At 43.2% G+C, this 20825-nt stretch overlaps 1 protein-coding gene across 1 annotated transcript in view; it reads right to left on the bottom strand.

The window, feature by feature from the left end:
* The window catches only part of PCDH9 (protocadherin 9), a 2276722-nt gene that overhangs the window by 795992 nt on the left and 1459905 nt on the right, over positions 1-20825 (bottom strand). Inside the window, exon 4 of the mRNA XM_033948328.1 lies at positions 2164-2365. Within this exon, the coding sequence (XP_033804219.1) occupies positions 2164-2365 (202 nt within the window). The remainder of the gene's footprint in view (positions 1-2163; positions 2366-20825) is intronic.

Here is a 20825-nt window from a genome sequence, read left to right as displayed (position 1 = left end):
TACTTAGATTATATTCTAAAATTTCTGAGCTGGCACATATTGTAGCAATGTTTCTATATGCCATAGTGCAGTGTTTCTCAACTAGGTCCTGGAGTACCCCCTTGCCGGTCAATTTTTCTGGATATCCACAATGAATATGCATTGGGTTTCAAGAAGGGATTAGATGATTTCCTGAAGGAAAAGGGAATAGAAAGGTATAGCTAGAGGATTAACATACAGGTCCTGAACCTGATGGGCCGCTGCGTGAGCGGACTGCTGGGCACAATGGACCTCTAGTCTGACCCAGCAGAGGCACTGCGTATGTTCTTATGAAGGACATTTGCATATAATGGAAGCCGGGTATGCAAATCAAGTTTCTGGATATTCATTATGGATATCCTGAAAACATGACTGGCAAGGGGATACTCTAGGACCGAGTTGAGAATCACTGCCATAGAGTATGAACCTTCAGGCTTAGCAAGGACAAAGGGTTGTAGTACTGAATCCTCAATGTTAAGTAAGAGCTTTACCACGCATAGTTCTCCCACAGACAAGTGATTTCCAAGAAACCAATAAGCACTTCTTGATCTACCTCATAATCACTTTACATTTTTAAAGAACTTCTTCAACTTGTTATTCTACAACATATAACCAGACCAAAAAAAAACAAGAACCATGGCTGACTCTGTATATTCACAGTCCCTTGCTGGAGTATACTAATTTTTCATACTGTATTTATTCAGCTTTTGACCAATACACCATCACCACCATGCCCTCCAGTAGCAAGACCTACTCAAAAACATATATTAGGGCCTCTTCTTCAAAACCGTTTAGTGCGAGCTGCTGCGGTAACGGCCCCAAAGCCCATAGGGATTTAAAGGGCTTCAGGGTCATTGCCGCACAGCAGCCACCAGCGTGGCATTGGAAAAGGGGAGATTAGTTTTGAGTCATTTTGTGAGATCCTGTACAATGAACACCATATTTCCTCGCCTGCTATGACATTTCCTGCTCCAATTAAATTAGCCCCAAAGCAGAATTACTTGCAAGTAACACCATTTTTTTTTTCTAATTTAACAAACCAGATGTTTGTAGTTCTTAACAAAGATCAGTATATCTGTTAAACCATTTTCACTTTTTACATTTGCTATTTTCCAAAATAATTAAAGGTGTGACTCATCCATACTCTCAAAGGCTTGTTCTTCTTTACTTGCTCCACTGCCTGTCTCTAACAGGTGTCCGGCAGAAGACCAGGAAGTGAATTACAGGGAGAAACAGCAAAGTTCTCCTCTGCTAAAAATATTTCTCTTTTGGAACATGAGGTTTGCCATAAAGGCAAAACTCCTTGCTAAGTTTTCCACTATTCATCAAGTTTTATTTAACCAATAGATCAAACAGAAACTAAGCTCCAAATGACCTACAATATACACTGGTATTTTCCTCATTTAAGACAAATGCATAAAATAATATGGTACTAGCATTAAAAATAAACTCCTCACTCTTCTGTGCCCTCTGCAAGAATAGTCAGTGATATCAGCACAGCTGTTATTCAACTGAATGGAGCAAACCAGTCAACTTTACTGTTCAAGCTGATATACAATACACATCGCAATGAAATCCAGTGACTAGAGAACACCGATTTTAAGTTGATTCTATCTTAAGGCTGCCATCTCTTAAAGGATGAGCGGTATTCTTTGGAACCTGTACAACTATCAAGAAAAAAAGGCACCAATTTCTCAACATTATGTTATAACTCTTCAGTGTATGCTGTAATGTCTGCTATGAATTGCTACGGCTATAGAGTATACATCAGTGGTTCCCAAACCTGTCCTGGGGGACCCCCCAGCCAGTCAGGTTTTCAAGATATCCCTAATGAATATGCATGAGAGAGATTTGCATACCTGTCACTCCCATTATATGCAAATCTCTCTTATGCATATTCATTAGGGATATCTTGAAAACCTGACTGGCTGGGGGTCTCCCAGGACAGGTTTGGGAACCACTGGTATACATTAATATAACCTTATTGTTAACTCATAATTAACAGATACTATTGCATCAATATGATGTGACATTCGGAGCTCACATGATCAAGCATTCACATGAAACTTCCAATGCTAGAGGAAATACATGTTCTAAGTTATTTTAGAAAGACTGAAAGAAAAAAAAAATTAAAAGTGGACTTACCAGAGTTGGGGTCAGAGTTGCCATCAGCTTCAGTCCTCTTGTCCGGTGATGCCTGATCGTAGAATTCGTCCTGCGGCTGAACCAGAGGGAGAGGGTGTGAGATCAGGATTCCATTACCCACAGGCTCATGGTCCCCTAGACCACTGTCACTGCAGCTTTCCTGGGAGCCATCAGGGAGGTGAAATGTAACACGGCGCTGGGACTACAAGGAAGAGCACAGGACATGCTGGTTAAGGCTCTTCTACTCTCTCCCTGTCCTGTAAGTTCTAATTTCTATTGTGCAGAGTTCTGAAGAAGCTCAAGAGAGGACCAGCATAGTAGCTATGGTCTCCACATTCCATGTGTCCCAGCTTCATCAATCTGCTGTGAATGACACACTTCCCCAAGAGTTACAAGTGGGAAGCACTTTTCTGTTTCTTTCTATTTTAACGGGGGAGAACTATGATTGACTTTGGGAAATATAGAGAAGAGTTTGAAGCAAGAAAGCTGGCAGTGAATATTTAAAATACATTTTTTTAATTTTAATCAGTACATCGAGCAAACATAAACGTATTACAATATATAATAAAGATGTTTCAGGTTTTGTGATGAATGACCAAAGAAATGTCTGTGATAAAACAATATGAATGCCACATGCATGAATAGTTGAAGGGATAATCTAGAGGGACCACACTTCCTACACAAATTATGATTACAAATAAATTAAGTGTGAAAACAAAACAATGATTTTATAACAGCAACCTTCCTGCTAAAAGAAAGACCCAATAAGTTTAACACACACACACCGTAGCAAGGATTTTAGTGCCGGCCATGGTGGTAACAATTCTGATGCTCATAGGAATTCTATAAGCAATGGAGCTGTTACCGCCTGTGCTGGTGCTAAAAACCGTAATACGGTTAAAAAAAATACCAAAGGGGGGATTCTAGTAATTACTCAAATCACCCTCAATGGCTCAACAAGCATAGAAGGCAGCCTTAGCTGTCTAAGAACACTATGCTATTCAGGAGCACAGAATGATATCATTCTTTAATTAGTAAATTTATTGGGTCTTTCCTACAGGAAGGGTGCTGTAATAATATCATTATTTTGCTTTCATACTTAATTTATTTATAATCATAGCTGAAGGAATATATTATACCTGATCAGAAGCACACATTTTTAAAGAGTAGATAGTAACCACACTTTACAGCATAAGGTGTTATGCTGTACAGTACCTCCTGACACAAAAATGCAATTGTATCCCAAGACCTAAATTCCAATCGCTATCATACTGTACACTCAACAATGCATGCAAAGGACCATCCAGAATTATAGGTAGAGAGAGAGAGCTTGCAACAAAAAGGTTGTGTGTGACTGTGTGTATATAATTGTCTTCAGAACAGAAAGAAAGAAGGGGGCAGTCTCTCTCTCACCCACAGTGCATCATATATTTATAAGGAAGCTGATGTTACAGTATAAATATTTTTGATACAAAACAATACTTTTAAAAAAATATTAGCCATTAAAAATGTTTACTTTATTCTAACAATTAGCTACATGAGACTATGCAATTGATGCAATATTCACTCAGTAGTGTACGAGAAAGGCCTGTCTGAGAATAGCTACAAGATGGACTTTTTGTTGGACATTATGGGCAGGACGTCTCGGATCTGACTTGGATGTTTTAATTTTTTTTTTTAATGTCCCTTTAAATGTAAATCATATTTTATTTTGTTCCTCTTCTGTCTTTAACTGTGGTGAAATAGCAAATAAATAGATTTTTTTGTGGAGAGGGGGGTGGGAGGATTTTAGATCATGCCGTTCCCTCTCTTCAGAAGGTTAAGTTTCAAGTTTATTATGGATTTGATTAATCGCTTATTCAAAATTCTAAGCGACGCACAAAACAGTAAAATTACACATTTCTGGGTGAAACAAACCAAATAAATATGACTAACCTGACAGAACATATAATAAAAAAAGGGAAAAAAAAGGAAAAAATGTAATTTTGCACCTAAAGCATTAAAGGTTAAGGGCTCCTTTTACAAAGGTATGCTAGCGTTTTTAGCGCACGCTAGCCAAGAAAACTACCACCTGCTCAAGAGGAGGCGGTAGTGGTTAGAGCGCGTGGCATTTTAGCGCGTGCTATTCCGCGCTTTAAGGCCCTAACGCACCTTTGTAAAAGGAGCCCTAAGTGATTTGCACAAAGTCACAAGGAATTCCAGTAGAATTTAAACCCTACTGTAGCTTCCCTGTTTATCAGCCTATTGCTATACAATATACTGTAATACAATAAAATTCATCTCTTATATTCATAGTACCTATTCCGCTCAATGTGGATCACTTATTCAAGAGACTGGCATAGCTAGGATTGATCTGTATTATCAACCTTAATAGTAATCCAAATTTACTTCAAAAACCTCTACAAGTTTTGACATAGATGTTCTTCAAAGAAAAAGGATTTAACCATTTTTCTAAATAAACATCAGCCAGCTTTGATAAAGGACAATAAACTACAAGTGTTCAACTTGCTATGGGTGGACCATAGGCGTCGTAAAGGGGGAGGCCATGGCCTACTCCAAAACTGGCAGTCAACGGTTGGTGCCCGCCCTCCCACTTTTTTCCTGGTGTTGTACTTTATAACTTCGGGGCAGCTGCTACGCAGCATCAACGAGCAGGCCTGCCCCGGAACCCTTCATTCTAATTCCTGGGGCAGGCCTGCTTGTTGACGCTGAGTGGTGGCTGTCCCGAAGATTTAAAGTACAACACTGGGAGGAGGTAGGAGGTGGAGTCGGGAGCTGGTGACGGGCCATGACGCAGGATTCCGCTGGGGCTAGGGCAGAGCTCCTGCCCCCCTCCGCCCCAAACCAAACAGTGTTCTACTGCCTATGAGCTGGACTATGGGTTAGATTCTGTAAATGGCACCTAAACCAGAAGGCACCTTGAAAAAAGGTGCCAACCGCATGTCAATCACTCTTAGGTACTGTTTACAGAATCACGCCTTGTGGCGCCTATCACAAAACGTAGGCACCGGTAATGTAGGCCAGGGTTTTACTGGCCTACATTGCAGGCACCTAAGTTCTTTTCAGAATCACACCTAATAGTACCTATCTCTGTCTCCACTCCAAAACATACCTATTTAGGTGTTAGGCACCACTAGGCAATATAATCAGACAATTTTTTTTTTTTTTTAATTATGAGCTTGTTAAAGCTTGTTTAAGTAATTAATGTAGATGCCAATTTAGACACCTAGAGGCATAGAATCTGGCCCTATATGCCTAGCAGTGTGAATAGGAATTGCTGGGCAGACTGGAGTGGCTACTCTTGTTTGAGCTACTCTCATCTACTATTCTATATTACTATTATATATCATGAGAGGTTTTAAATGCCCTAAGTACTGAGCATGTGCAGAGTCCTGGCATCAGTGGCTGGAGGCATGCTGCTGCTTCCAGTGTCCTGCCTCAGCAAGAAGAGGAGGGGGCAGTTTGGCAGCAAATTTATTTTGGCTGGTAGGACCTCTGCATCCCTGACAGCCATTGAATGGGTGCTGAAAGTTGGGAGGAGCCTGAACCCAAAGTGAGGGGCCCAGGCCCCCAAGATGCACATCCATGACAACACTACTACTGCAGTAAATATAAGCTTGTTTCAGACCTTGTGCATGACAGATACTGGTGCATCACCATAGAAGTCCATATCAGCCGTATTTTCTTGTGACTAAAATCTCCATAAGCAACCGATAGAGTACTGCAGACAAGGTTAGAATTGGCCCCATCTGTATATATTCCTCAACAAATCTAGTTTATCAAGGTACTACACAAAATAACTTATGCCTAAGGGAAATGTAATAAAGTCTGCACATTTTCCTTCTTTGACTGGAAGCAGAGAGAATGGCAAATCGGTTCAGTAGCCTCAGGCTGGCTTAGACTTCTGCAAGAGCTCAAGGAAACTGTTACAGCTATATGAGACACCGAAGCATTGCAATAACCATCCATGGGAGCACATTTTATACAAATGTAATCAGTGCTCAAAGTGAGCTGGCACTTTTTAAATCTCAGATTAATGCAAGATTCTCGGGGGGTATTTTCAGAAAGACTGCCAGCTCATGGATGATCCACTGAACACCTTGCAGTTTTATCCTTGATTGAATTGGCCAAGTCAAACAAGCAAACCAGCACCCAAGCTAAAATAATAATATGAATTTCACTGCTATGGACAGCAATAAAATCTCAGTTCTGTAAAACTAAGACATAAATAAAACATTCCCAGTTTGAATGCATTTAATGTTGTTGATCAGGCATAGAATGATACACTTTGCTGGCTACAGTATAGTATAATGAATTTTTCTCATAAAAGAGTGTTTTAAAGAAAATGTATTTTAAACATATGAAAATATACCTAAGTCATTATATTTCATCTCTTGTCTTTTACCCTCTTTACAAAACCATAGCATGCTTTTTTAACACTGGCCGTGGCAGTAACAACTCCGACGCTCATAGGAATTCTATGAGCGTTGGAGCTGTTGCCATTGTAGTCAGAGCTAAAAACCTCATTATGATTTTGTAAAAGGGTAAGTTAGTGTTTTTATCATCATTCTTACAGAAAAAAAGGAAGCTATGAAAGTGGCTGATAAATGAAGCTTTTAGGTCCTTTCACTAAACCAGGGGTGGGGAACGAAGGCCACAATCCAGTTGGGTTTTCAGGATTTCCCCAGTGAATATGCATGAGATGTATTTGCATACAATGGAAGCAACACATGCAAATAGATCTCATGCATATTCATTGTGGAAATCATGAAAACTCAATTTGGATTGTGGCCTTCGTTCTCCATCCCTGTATGTAACTGTTCCCGCAGTCTCTTTTGCAGGTTTGTGCATTAATATTCCCATTAACATGTGATCCTGCTCCTGTTTAACACAGAAACACTTATCCACTGGATTCTATAAATGGGGTCTAAATTACACGCCTGATATCCATGAACAAATAAATTGAGTCATTAATAATCAGTAATTGGCTGCATGTGATTCAATAAGGAACCATGCCAAAATCCTCTCAAGTGCAATCCAGAAGGGGTGGGGAGTTTGGGTCGAGGAGTTTGGGTCTAGGAGGTGGTGTCATGGGTTGGAGATGGGCTGCTGACAGGATGGAGTGGGCATAAGGTAATTAGGTAATAAGTGGTATTTAAAAAATAAAATAAATCCCTCCTACCTATCGTGGGTTGGAGGGAATTGTTTCAGGGTTTCTGGCAGGAGTGAATGGGCATCCCTCCTGCCACAGACAGTGTATGTGTGTGTGTGTGGGGGGGGAGGGTTCAGGAGATGGTGGCAGGAGGGAGTGGGCATCCCTCCTTCTGACCAACTTGCAATGGGGTTTAATGGTTCCCTGCCAGGGTCACTCAGCTGATTGCAGCAGGGAGATTTCCTTGCTGCGGTCAGCTTAGCAGCCACATCTATTTGGAATGTAGGAAAGCGTTTTAATGGCCTACATTTCAGGTGTCTTTGCAGCCCTAGGGAGGGCCACTTCCGGATGAAACCACACCCATGCCCAAAATTTGGTTAACTTAAGCATCCTTAGGCACCTCCCTGAACCTGTGACAGTCACGTATAGTGTAGGCCGCCTGCCTCTGGGGTTTTGTTTTAGAAAATGTACATCCGTATTGGCTGATTAGACAGTGGTAGGACGCCTACCTTTGCCTACAGTCGGGATGGCGTTTAGAGAATTTGCTCCTTAGTGTGTACTAACACCATTAACACACATTGTTTTATTTTATTTCTTCCATTTGTGCGTCGCACATAACTATACAAGCTCTAGGTGGCTTACAGAGGAAGGGTTTAGAAGAGGGTAGGGAGGACTATGGAGGGCAGGAAGGAATGGAGAGAAGAGAAGTATGTAGAATATTTCATAGATAGGAGCATCTTCTATGTAAATGATATCTACATGAATTAAAGTAATATGTAAAAAGGTTCCATTGTATAAAATAGGTCCTCTAGAAAATAGAACGTTAATTAATTTATTTGGATTTTGGATTTGACTCACATTTTTTCATAAGAACATAGAACATAAGAATTTCTGCTGCTGAGTCAGACCAGTGGTCCATCGTGCCCAGAAGTCCGCTGATGCGGCGGCCCCCAGGTCAAAGACCAGTTCTCTAAATGAGTCTAGCCCCATCTGCATATGTTCCAGTTTATCTGGAACTTGTCCAACTTTGGCTTGAATCCCTGGAGGGTGTTTTCACCTATAACAGACTCCAAAAAAGTATTCCAGTTTTCTACCACTCTCTGGGTGAGAATCTATTCCCTTTCAACTTTAGAGAGTGCCCTCTCGTTCTCCCTACCTTGGAGAGGGTGAACAATCTGTCTTTATCTGCTAAGTCTATTCCCTTCAGTATCTTGAATGTTTCGATCATGTCCCCTCTCAGTCTCCTCTTTCCAAGGGAGAAGAGGCCCAGTTTCTCCAATCTCTCACTGTACGGCAACAACTCCTGCCCCTTAACCATTTTAGTCGTTCTTCTCTGGACCCTTTCGAGTAGTAGTACAAGACACAATGGCCCTGATTCTATAAATGGTACCTAGCAGCACCTAATTCCTAGGTGCCTTATAGTGCAGTTGTCAATCAAGAACTAGGCATTGTTTATAGAATTGTTCCTAGTGGTGGCTAATTTGGTTTGGGTGCTAGTGGGCACCATAATGTTAGGCGCTGGTATATTAGGGCAGGGTTTTCCTGGTCTAATTTATTGGTACGTAACACAGATGTCTACCAATGCCTAAGTCAAACCACACCTGTTCTCCACCCCTAACCATGCTTACCTTTTGGGTAGGTGTGGGTAGGTGCCTCGGTGTAGGCACTGGTAGGCACTGCATTTAATTCCATTTGCAACTTTAATTAATGTTTCATTTAAAAAATTGTGTTTAATTAGCTTTTATTGGGGGAGTGTGTGGTGCAATGATTAAAGCCATTGGCAGCAAAACAGTGTTTGGTTTGGGGGGATCCAGGAGCTCCGCCCTAGCACCAGCAGAATCCTGCAGCACGGCCGTCACCAGCTCCTGTTGTACTTTAAGGGCTCCTTTTATCAAGCCGCGCTAGCAGTTTAATGCGCATAATAGCTCACATTAAATCGCTGGCCGCACTAGCTGCTACCGCCTCCTTTGAGCAGGCAGTAGTTTTTGGGTCAGCGCGGGGGGTTAGTGGGTGATGAAACGTCACACGCGTGAACCCCGCTAGCGCGGCTTGATAAAAGAATCCCTAAATCTTTGGGGCAGCTGCCGTGCAGCATCAATGAGCAGGCCCGCCCCCAGAAGTAGATATTCTGGGGGCAGGCCTGCTCGTTAACACTGCATGGAAGCTGCCCTGAAGATATAAAGTACAGCATCAGGAAATGGGTGGGGAAGTGGGCACCAACCGTTAACCGCCAATTTTAGGGGGAGGCCATGGCCCCTTTGGCCTCCACCGTTCCAGTACCTGTGGTTAAAGCTACAGCCACAGCACCCTGAATTTGTGGGTTCAAATCTATGCTGCTCCTTGTGACCCTGGGCAAGTCACTTGATACCTCCATTGCCCCAGGTACATTAGATAGATTGTGATCCCTCCAGGACAGACAGGCGAAAACTGTTTGCGTATCTGAATAAATGCATGTAAACTGTTCTGAGCTCCCTTGGGAGAACAGTGTAGAAAATTTAACAAATGCATGAAATATTCAATTAAAACACCAATTAAGCTTATTTAAAATGTTTAAACTGCATGCAGAATTCAGCTAGTCGCCGCTAGGCATCGCCAATCTAGGTACCTAATTTAGCCACCATTTATAGAATCAGACCCCATAGGTATTTCCCTGTCTCTGGAGGGATTACCATTTAAGGTCTCTTTTACCATGCTGCGTTAGGCAGCTAACATGGGATTATCAGTGCTACAGCGCACTACAGTCTACTGCACTTAAAAGGAAGCCCTTGCATTAAAAAAATAAAACATGTTAACTCCATAATTCAGGACTGGGCAAGATCTGGGTGAATGGTTGGCTCAGTTATTTGTTCTAGCTTTAAGGACAGTCAATGGTGCAGATAAACATACTACCACCTCGAGAGGAGATGGTGCGTGCACTTGTACTACCAACAGTCTGGTAGCGAATCATGGTTCGCCAGGTGTTCATTAGCCTTCACCTATGCACTGAGACTATATACAAATAATTAGTTTTCATATATTCCTCTTTGGAACATGTCAGTGCTATCAACTTTTCCAAAATAGCATTAGGGGATTTATATATTGTATTGTCATTGGAGTGGCAGCAGATTGTTCCCAGATTATCCCCCATCCCCCCCAATCAAAGCTGTGGCATCTCTGATGCACCTGATCATAATCTCGACACTCCTACAGATTAGAGAATGACACGGGGAAAAAAAATTATCACCGTTCCCGCCCCGTCCCTGTGAGCTCGTCCCTGTCCCTGCCCTGTCCCCGCGAGTTCAGTCCCCGTCCTTGTCCCATCGCCACAAGCTCAGAACCTGTCCCCGAGAGCTCAGTCCCCATCCCCACACTGCAAACTGTCAGATCCCACCTGCACAAGCCTCGAATAGTTATGATTTTATACTGAACTTATTTTATTAAAGTGTAAAAAGAGACTATTCTGTATAATTGTCATTTTATAAACACAAATAATACAGAAAAAGGATCAACACAACCCCTGTCTCCCCTCCCTTTCACAAATATTCCCTCCACTATTGTGAAAACTGAATAAACCAAATTACCACAGAATGCTACACAGAAAAATCAAGTTAACAGAATACTTCAGTCACACATGGCAGGAATAGTGTTGGGGAGGGCAACTGCCCCTGGTCAGAGAGAGAGCCCTAAGCCAGTTGGAAGCTAAAGAAGCACAGCCTGGGCTTTGCGGTCCCCAGTTATGTCTAATACCAGCTCTAGCAGGATACATATTTCAAATCTGAAATATTCTAATCACAAATATATAAAATATATTTATTTTTTTCTACCTTTTGTTGTCTGGAAATTTTATTCTTCAAATCACATTTGTCTCAGGCTTTGGTTTTGTGTTCCTTCTGTCTTCATCATGGCATGGCTAACTCCTGAAGATAAAATAGGCCCAAGAGGAGCTGGGGAGGAGATGCTGAGTCTGACATGGGCACAATTTTTTTACCACAGGATCAAGACTTTTCACTGCTTTCAGGGGGCGGTGAAAGGTCGTGTCTCCATTCGTGCGGTAAACCAGTTGTAAATGCCCCCCATTACTAGTGATTACGGTTTACAGCAGTAAATGGTCCCCGTGTCATTCTCTACTACAGATATCAAACACCCACATCCCCCACAAAGACCCTGTCCACACTATCAAAAAAATATCCTACCCATTCTCTAGTCTTCCCAAGATCTACTCAAGCGATCTTCATTGGTCAGTAAGTGGTCCCTGGCAGCAGCAATCCTCTTCTACTGCCACCTGGTTCAATGCCATTAAAAATGGCAGCAATGACCCCTAGAATAGTCTTGTAGTATCACCACTAAGGAGTCATCCTTCCATATAGGGGAGAAAACTCCCTACAATGCGACTACCGCTAAGGGTCAGCAGCACCATTTTGGATTTGAGCGCCAACTTGGGTGCAAACAGAGAAGGATCCCTGCCACCTCGGACCAGTGAATCACCAATGCTGACCACCAGGTAAGTCCCAGTGGAGAGTCAGACTCTAGCATGGTAGAGATGTTAAGATTTAAAGGGTGAGGTTTAGTAAAAAAAAAGGTGTAAGTTCATTGTGTTGGCATCTCGATGTTGATGGAGGGGTCAGCTTAGATAATTTTATTTGACTGCACTATATCAAATAAAGTTGTTAATGATGATAACAGAGTGTGACACAACATCCAGCATAAGCCATCAAAAAGCCCCCCCCCCATTCTCTTTTCAACCCCTTCTACTCTCAGGGCTCCTTTTACTAAGGTGCACTAGCGTTTTTAGTGCACGCACAAAATTACCGTGCGCTAAACCGCATGATACTCTTCTAGAATAACGCCAGCTCAATGCTGGCATTAAGGTCTAGCATGCGTGGCAATTTAGCGCATGCTATTCCGTATGTTAAGGCCCTAACACACCTTAGTAAAAGGAGCCCTCAGTCTCCTTTCAAATACTCATTGTCCAATCCATTGAAATACATCAACCTTAAACATCCTTTTTCACAAAATATAACAAAGATGGGAAGGAATAGTAGAATGAGAATTGAAAAATGACAGTTGTGGTACAGCAGCAATAATATACTGTACACACTGAAAGAGGAGTGACCAGTTTCTGGTGAGCATTTTGTTTCTTTAATCTACATATTTTGCTGATACTGCACCATCCTAAATAAATGCAAAGCCAAAGTAAATATGTGACAGCAAGTATTACAAATTTACAAGATTTATCTTACATGGATTTTCCCATTTCCATTTTCCCATCTCTCGCAAATCAAGCCTCTAGCAATAAAATATATAAATGAAAGCTTTAGGTCGTATGCATAAAACTGATCTGTATTAAGCAGTCTTATCTGTTCTGTTTTCACAATTAAGAAATACTTTCTAATTCCACGTTCTTTGTTCAGATACTGCATCCTAAAAATGGCACAGCTCTTAGGAATATTCTTTCAGGAAATGCTATTATTCAACTGTCAAAAATAGATGGCTTCAATATATATAATTTATGAGTGAAGGCAAAAATCCATCAATAGTCAACTTAATTCGTGCCACACTCTGCCGTGCTTAGATATTATCAGTATCACTTATTGCTTACAGAAATTTCATAGATATTTATTCATCTCATATATATTATTTCTTCTCTTCCTGGATCATTGTAGAAATATTTCAGCAGACTTTCTATGGCCTCAATGGCAACACTCGGGCATCCTATTTCATGTAACGCTCGAGCCTATCAGTAGCCAGCCTCCTCATTGGCTCATAGAACAATTTTCTCAACTTTGCATATAATTTAAATAAATATATTAATTTAATTTAATGAAAGACTTATCTCATCTTAAGAAGATACACTGAATGGGGCTCCGACATGAATTCAGCGTTTCACATTATGTGCTGTTTCAAGGATAGTTCCCCATTTAAGAAAGTACACCACTATCTCTGTGTATGTCTGATGCTGTCATTTTCTGCTTATTTCTCCAGCCATTAGTGGCTAAAGTTGGAAGAAGTAATACTTTCATAAAAAAAGTTCAGGTACGGTGCAAATTGTGCCTTCATTCACAGTCTTCTCCATTTTAACCTTATCCAAGGCCTATCTTCAGGACCCCTGAAGAAGGCCAAGTATTGCTGAAATACGGCCTGTGTAGGTTCCGGGACTTGACCTGCTTGCATATAATGCATTCACTGCATCACCTCTGACACTGGATTTTGCGTACTCAAGACTGTCGTGTACCTGATATGCTTTTGCTTTTATCATTTGGAATTTTGTGAAATTTCTACAAACTTCCTGTATCTCTGGAAACTAGAGTTCCACTTTTTGTGACTTTGGTTGTTTTCTGAAAACCACAATACATTTGCTGTTGTCATCATTAGAAAACCACAATATCACAATAACCCCAAAATCAAATACAACAGTACTTAAAAGATACCAAAAACTGCATATAGGAAAAACACAACACCGAGGGCAAGTCCCAGAACTTGTATTCTCTTATTAATGATTAATAATTAATTTATATGCAGTGGCATACTAAGGGGGGGGCGGGGGGGGAGGTCCGCCCCAGATGCAGCCTTAGGGGGAGGTGCACAGCCGGCCAGGTCTGGAAAACTGTACCGGGCCGATCAGTCTGTCTCTCCCCGACGTCAATTCTGCCGTCGGAGAGAAAGTTTGGGCCAGCCAATCGCTGCCTAGCTGGGCGGAACTTCCTCTCAGACGGCAGAAATGACGTCAGGGAGAGGAAGGCTGGTCGGCCCGACGCAGGGAAGACGAGCTTGAGGTGGCGGCGGCTTTAAAAGGTATCACTGAAAAAAAAAAAGGAGACCAGAACTGGGTCACTGAAGGCAGCATGTTTACTTCATTCATGCTGCCGGTGGCCCGAAGAGTTGCAGCAGTGCTGCTGGGAAGAACAATGAGCAAGCACCGGATCCTGCCCGTTGGGGGAGGGAGGAATAGCATGGGAAGGGTAAGAGAGATGCTAGAACGCGGGGATGGGGAGAAAAGATGCCAGACATCCAAGGGAAGCAAGGGAAGGGGCTGATAGAGATGCCAGACCACGGGAGGGAGGAAGGAAAGGGGGGAAGAAAGATTGGATGCACAGTCAGAAGAAGAAAGTGCAACCAGATACTCATGAAATCACCAGAGAACAAGGTAGAAAAAATGATTTTATTTTAAATTTAGTGATCAAAATGTGTCTGAATTTTTATCTGCTCTCTTTATTTTGCACTATGGCCCCCTTTTACTAAACCACAATAGCGTTTTTTAGTGCAGGGAGCCTATGAGCATCGAGAGTAGTCCTGGGCATTCACGCAGCTCCCTGTTCTAAAAACTGATATTGTGCTTTAGTAAAAAGGGAGGGGGGTATTTGTCTATTTTTGTATGGTTGTTACTGAGGTGACAGTGCATAGAGTCATCTGCCTTGACCTCTTTGAAAAAACTCCAGAATAGGAATGATAATTAACATTTTCTTAGCGTACAGTGTGCTTTGTGGTTTTGTTTTTTTTAATTTTATTGTTGACTTGGTCATTTTAAATGTAGCTCGCAAGCCCAAAAAGTGTGGACACCTCTGAGCTAGAGCATTGAAGTTGTGTGTTTCTGCCGTAAAGGTCATCTCTGATGCAACCGGAAGTTGCATCAGAGACAACCTTTACAGCAGCCATATGTAACTACAACGCTCCGGCTGCTGTAAGAAGGCAGTTTAGACATCACTGGCCACAGGGCAGGGAGGTTTGTCGGTCCGGGCCTGTTGTCCGGGCTGGGGGGGGGGGAGAAAGCGCCATGAAAGTAAGAGGCAGGGAGGGAGAAAGGAAGAAAAGGTGGGGTGGAGAGGAAAACAGGGTAAAACAGAGGGGGGGAGAAGGACGCTGAAAGCACATGGGGAAGACAGAGGGGGGAGAAGTAAGCTGAAAGCACATGGGGAAGACAGAGTGGGAAGAAGATGCTGAATGGAAATGGGGAACAGAGAGTGGGGAAAAGATGCTTAAGGGAAATGAGGAACAAAGAGTTGGGAGAAGATACACAGGAAAATGGGGAAGAGAGATTGGGGAGAAGACGCTGAAGGGAAATGGGGAAGAGAGAGTTGGGAGAAGACGCTGGCAGGGAAGAAGACAGAGATGCCAGACTATGGGAGGAGCGGAGGGAAGAAGATGAGTGCCAGACCAATTTGGAAGGAAGGAGAAAGGGCGAGGCACAGTAACAGAGCAAATGGAAGATGCAGAGAGAAGAGGGACAGTGGATGGAAGGAAGAGAGTAAGAAGAAGATGAGGAAAGCAGAAACCGGAGAAGACAAAGGTAGAACAAAAAATTTCTATTTATTTATTGCTTTAGGAGACCTGTGTCACTGTTTCTGTGGTGTTGAATTGTATGCAGAGTCCAGCTTCTTGCTGGTTCAATTTAACCTTTGTCTATGTATTTCTATTTTATCCCCCTTTTACAAAACTGTGGAGTGTTTTTTAGTGCCAGCCATGGTGGCAGCAGCTCTGATGCTCAGAATTCTATGAGTGTTGGAGCTTTTACCACCATGGCTAAAATTCACACTACAGTTTTGTAAAAGGGAGAGGGGTTAGTTTGTGATGACATATTCCATAATAGGCGAAGGTGTTTTCTATGTTCTGTGTGTTCGAAATACATGGTTTTCTGTTAGGATTGACGGTGCAGGATTGATCTGTACTAGTCTGACTTGTTTAGTTTTACAATGGGTGTATTGATGTTGTACTGCTCAGTGCAGTATGTAAGATGCTGCCTTTTCCTAGGTACTCATGTGTGACATGTGGCTTGTTACTAAAAATCATGTTTTTTGTACAGATGGGAGGGGTGCCAAAAAATGATGGGCCCCGGGTATCACATATGCTAGGTACGCCACTGTTTATATGGGAACCCTCAGTTTGTGAGGTTATAAGCTCAGAAGAGCAATTTCAGAAGAACCCACTCTGTTGTTCTAAGGGCTCCTTTTACTAAGGTGCGCTAGCGTTTTTAGCACACACAGGAAATTACCGCGCTCTACACCGCACGCTATGCTTCTAGAACTAACGCCAGCTCAATGCTGGGGTTAAGGTCTAGCGCGTGCGTCAATGTAGCGTGCGCTATTATCCGTACGTTAAAGCCCTAACATGGCTTAGTAAAAGGAGCCCTAAATTGCAACCACCGGCATAATCACTATGGATTAAGCCACACACCATCATCGGGTTCTCCACTAAGTGTGTTCATATAAGTGCAATAAATAATGAGTGTCCCACTCCTTCCATACCCCTTGCTCCTTCCCGCCCTCCATTCCATACTTGTGTTCTCCTTCCCCACCCCCACGTACCTCTAATTCTTTGCCAGTGCGAGTGGCTTTGGCAGCATGCTACTCGCGCCAGTATTGGATTTCCCTCTGATGTCACTTCCTGGCCCCATGACTCGGAAGTGATTCAGAGGGGAACCAGGCTGTCCCGAGCAACAGGCAGAAGTTGCTCACACTAGAAAAGATAATAAAGAGGTACGGAGTGAGTAGTAGGGATGGCGTAAGCATGGATGGGCGTGGCAGAAAGGATCCAGTGCCATTGACTCCACACCCGGGGCGGTCCACATCACTACCTGGATTGCAGGCCAGTAAAACTTTGGCCTACATTATTGACAGGATTAAAAGTCCACATGAAAAATAATCAATGAACACTGAAGAATAAAGATGACGAACCAACTTGTGTCATTTTTCACATTTCTTTTATTGTAATATTCTTGCCGCAGTGCTAAAATGCCCGACGAGACCTGTTTCGTCAACACTGGCATTTTCAAGGGTTCCAGCAGGGAGCACTCGTTATCTGTTTCTTCTTACTTCCGGGGCAGGAGCATTATTGACACCTGCGTTTTTGATAGGCACCATTAGGCACGATTCTGTAAATGGTGCCTAAGAATGACTGAAATGCGATCATCACCTTTTTTCCAGGCACCTGCTGATTTAGTCACCGTTTACAGAATCCAGCCCAAAGAGCCTTCAGAATGAGGGAAAATCAATCAGAACTTTATTATAGGACCTGACACACAGTGTGAAATGCCTGCATCAGGGTTTGTTCAAAGAGTATTTCATAGAAAACTCATAAACCCCTGCAACAGATAAAACTTCAGTATCAACATCAATAGAATCTAATGCTAGTTACAGCATTATCTAGTTTGTTATATCTAATAGGTTTTGCTGCTTATTAGACACAATAAACTGGATAATATCGTAACTGGCATTAGATTCTATCAATGCTGATACTGAGGTTTTATCTGTTGCAGGATTTTACATCTTTTCATTGACATACTGTTCCTGTACTCTATGAAAACCCCCTGATGCATGCATTTCATGCCGAAACATGGCCCATATTGAGTCCTACAATAAAGTTCTGATTGATTACTTTCACTCTGAAGGCCCTTTATGTTCTTTGTTTCTCACCAGATGCCTCTGTATAAGACTTTGGTGAGACCTCATTTAGAATATTGTGTACAATTCTGGAGGCCTCACCTTCAAAAAGATATAAAAAGGATGGAGTCGGTCCAGAGGAAGGCTACTAAAATGGCGTGTGGTCTTCGTGATAAGGCATAAGGGGGAAGACTTAAAGATCTCAATCTGTATACTTTGGAAGAAAGGTAGAAGAGGGGAGATATGATAGAGGCATTTAAATACCTATGTGGTGTAAATGTGCACAAGTCGAGTCTCCTTCATTTGAAAGGAAGCTCTGAAATGAGAGGGAATAGGATGACATTAAGAAGTGATAGGCTTAGGAGTAATCTAAGGAAGTACTTTTTTTTACAGAAAGGGTGGTAGATGCCTGGAACAGTCTCCCAGAAGAGGTGGTGGAAACAGAGATTGTGTCTGAATTCAAGAGGGCCTGGGACAGGCACGTGGGATCTCTTGGAGAGAAAAAAAGATAATGGTTACTGTGGATGGGCAAACTAGATGGGCCATTTGGCCTTTATCTGCTGTCATGTTTCTATTTGCTCCACTGAAAAGACATAAATTAGTTCATTAAAGGATGTAAGACTCTCAGCAAAGTAAGACTTGCACAATATACTTCTAGGACTTCTTAGTGTAAATACCAATTCTGTTATCAATGTATACCTTCCCCAAAACTAAGGGGTCCTTTCACTAAGGTGCACAACTGTTTTAGCACATGCTAAACGCTAACACATACATTGACTATAATGGACGTGTTAACATTTAGCGCGCGCTAAAACGGCTAGCACACCTTAGTAAAAGGACCCCTAAGTGCTCTAAAGATCATTTAACTTTATGTGATACCTCATTGAATCCCATTAAAGTTTTTGCCCTCATCACATCCTCTGGGAGGTTGTTTCAGTTAGCCATCACCTTTTTTTCTGAATATATACAGATTTGAATGCACCGTCTTCTTTATATGCAAATCTCAGTCATGCATATTCATTGTGGATATCCTAAAAAGTCATCTGGCCAGGTGATCCTTGAGGACTAGGTTGAAATTCACTGCTCTAAGATATGCATAGACTGTATAAGAGGAGACTTAAGGACCCATGTATACCCTAAAGCAGGGGTGTCCAATGTCGGTCCTCGAGGGCCGCAGTCCAGTCGGGTTTTCAGGATTTCCCCAATGAATATGCATTGAAAGCAGTGCATGCACATAGATCTCATGCATATTCATTGGGGAAATCCTGAAAACCCGAATGGACTGCGGCCCTCGAGGACCGACATTGGACACCCCTGCCCTAAAGGAAAGGAATACAAGGCTGTTTCAAACAATCTGGACTTGAAGATATCATGCCAGTTGCAATCAAAGGCAATGATGTTCCATTTCTTTTACCCAGTCAGAACTTAGCCTTGTTTACTGCTATGCCTAATCTAAATTAATTGCCTTGACAAAGATGCAGTCATTCACATTAAGATGAACGTTGTGTTATCATCCGAGAGTGAATCTTGCTTTACAGTCTTTCTTTTAATACTTTAAGATGCTGCTTTCTGAATATAAATATTCTTATTTGAATATCATCTGTTAAATATGCTTTACATTTGTTTTAAATAGATCTCTTTTTTTGCTGTGGTATGCAGCATGCTCTGGAAGAATTCAACACTTGGTAGTTATCAAATAAAAAAGGAAACATCTATATTTTAGGAATTATTTTTGCCAGCAAAATTTGAATTTAAAGAACTAGGCAAACCACTTCTATAGATTAGTGATATTACATAATAAATTGAATAAGAAAAACATTTTAAAAAACCCAGAAACAAGATCTATGCTAAAAAGTGGCTTGCAATATTTTAGTGCGTGTGTTTCCCGTGGGCTGAGGTCATTTTTTAGCGTGGCTCTACAATGGCTATAATTTTATTTTCCCCCATTAATAGCCATATGCTAATTTTGAAATTAGCATGTTGTCACTAGCACATGAGCCCTTACTGCCACCTACCGTATTTTCGCGGATATAACGCGCACCATTGTAAAACGCGCACAGGGGTATAGCGCGCAGAAATCACGATGATATGTACAAAACTTTTCTATACCGCGCTCAGGCATATAACGCGCATGCTGCCCGACTCTCCTCTGGCCACCCCGACTCTCCTTTCGCTCTCCCCGACTCTCCTCTGGCCACCCCGACTCTCCTTTCGCCCTCCCCGACTCTCATCTGGTTGCCCCGACTCACCCTGACTTTCGGTGCACTGCCCCGACTCTCCTCTGGTTGCCCCGACTCACCGTTCACCCGCCCTGACTTTCGGTGCACTGCCCCGCCTCTCCGTGCCTGTCCCCCTTGAAGTCCTGCCCCCCTTGAAGGTCTGCCTGTCCCCCCTTGAAGGTCTGCCTGTCCCCCCTTGAAGTCCTGTCCCCCTTGAAGGTCTGCCTGTCCCCCTTGAAGATCTGCCTGTCCCCCCTTGAAGTCCTGTCCCCATCCTGAAAGCCTGATGCCCCCCCTCGACGTCCGATTCTTCTCCCCCTCGGCAGGACCACTCGCACCCCCACCCCGAAGGACCGCCGACTCCCCGACAATATTGGGCCAGGAGGGAGCCCAAATCCTCCTGGCCACGGCGACCCCCTAACCCCACCCCGCACTACATTACGGGCAGGAGGGATCCCAGGCCCTCCTGCCCTCGACGCAAACCCCCCCCCCCCAACGACCGCCCCCCCCCCAAGAACCTCCGCCCGTCCCCCAGCCGACCCGCGACCCCCCTGGCCGACCCCCACGACACCCCCACCCGCCTTCCCCGTACTTTGTGTAGTTGGGCCAGAAGGGAGCCCAAACCCTCCTGGCCACGGCGACCCCCTAACCCCACCCCGCACTACATTACGGGCAGGAGGGATCCCAGGCCCTCCTGCCCTCGACGCAAACCCCCCTCCCTCCAACGACCGCCCCCCCCCAAGAACCTCCGACCCTCCCGCGACCCCCCTGGCCGACCCCCCCACCCCCCTTCCCCGTACCTTTGGAAGTTGGCCGGACAGACGGGAGCCAAACCCGCCTGTCCGGCAGGCAGCCAACGAAGGAATGAGGCCGGATTGGCCCATCCGTCCTAAAGCTCCGCCTACTGGTGGGGCCTAAGGCGCGTGGGCCAATCAGAAT

The sequence above is a fragment of the Geotrypetes seraphini genome, chromosome 6 (assembly GCF_902459505.1).
Source record: "Geotrypetes seraphini chromosome 6, aGeoSer1.1, whole genome shotgun sequence".
Classification (NCBI taxonomy): Eukaryota; Metazoa; Chordata; class Amphibia; order Gymnophiona; family Dermophiidae; genus Geotrypetes; species Geotrypetes seraphini.
Note: the sequence above shows the minus strand (reverse complement) of the source record. Positions and strands in the feature narration are given on the sequence as shown.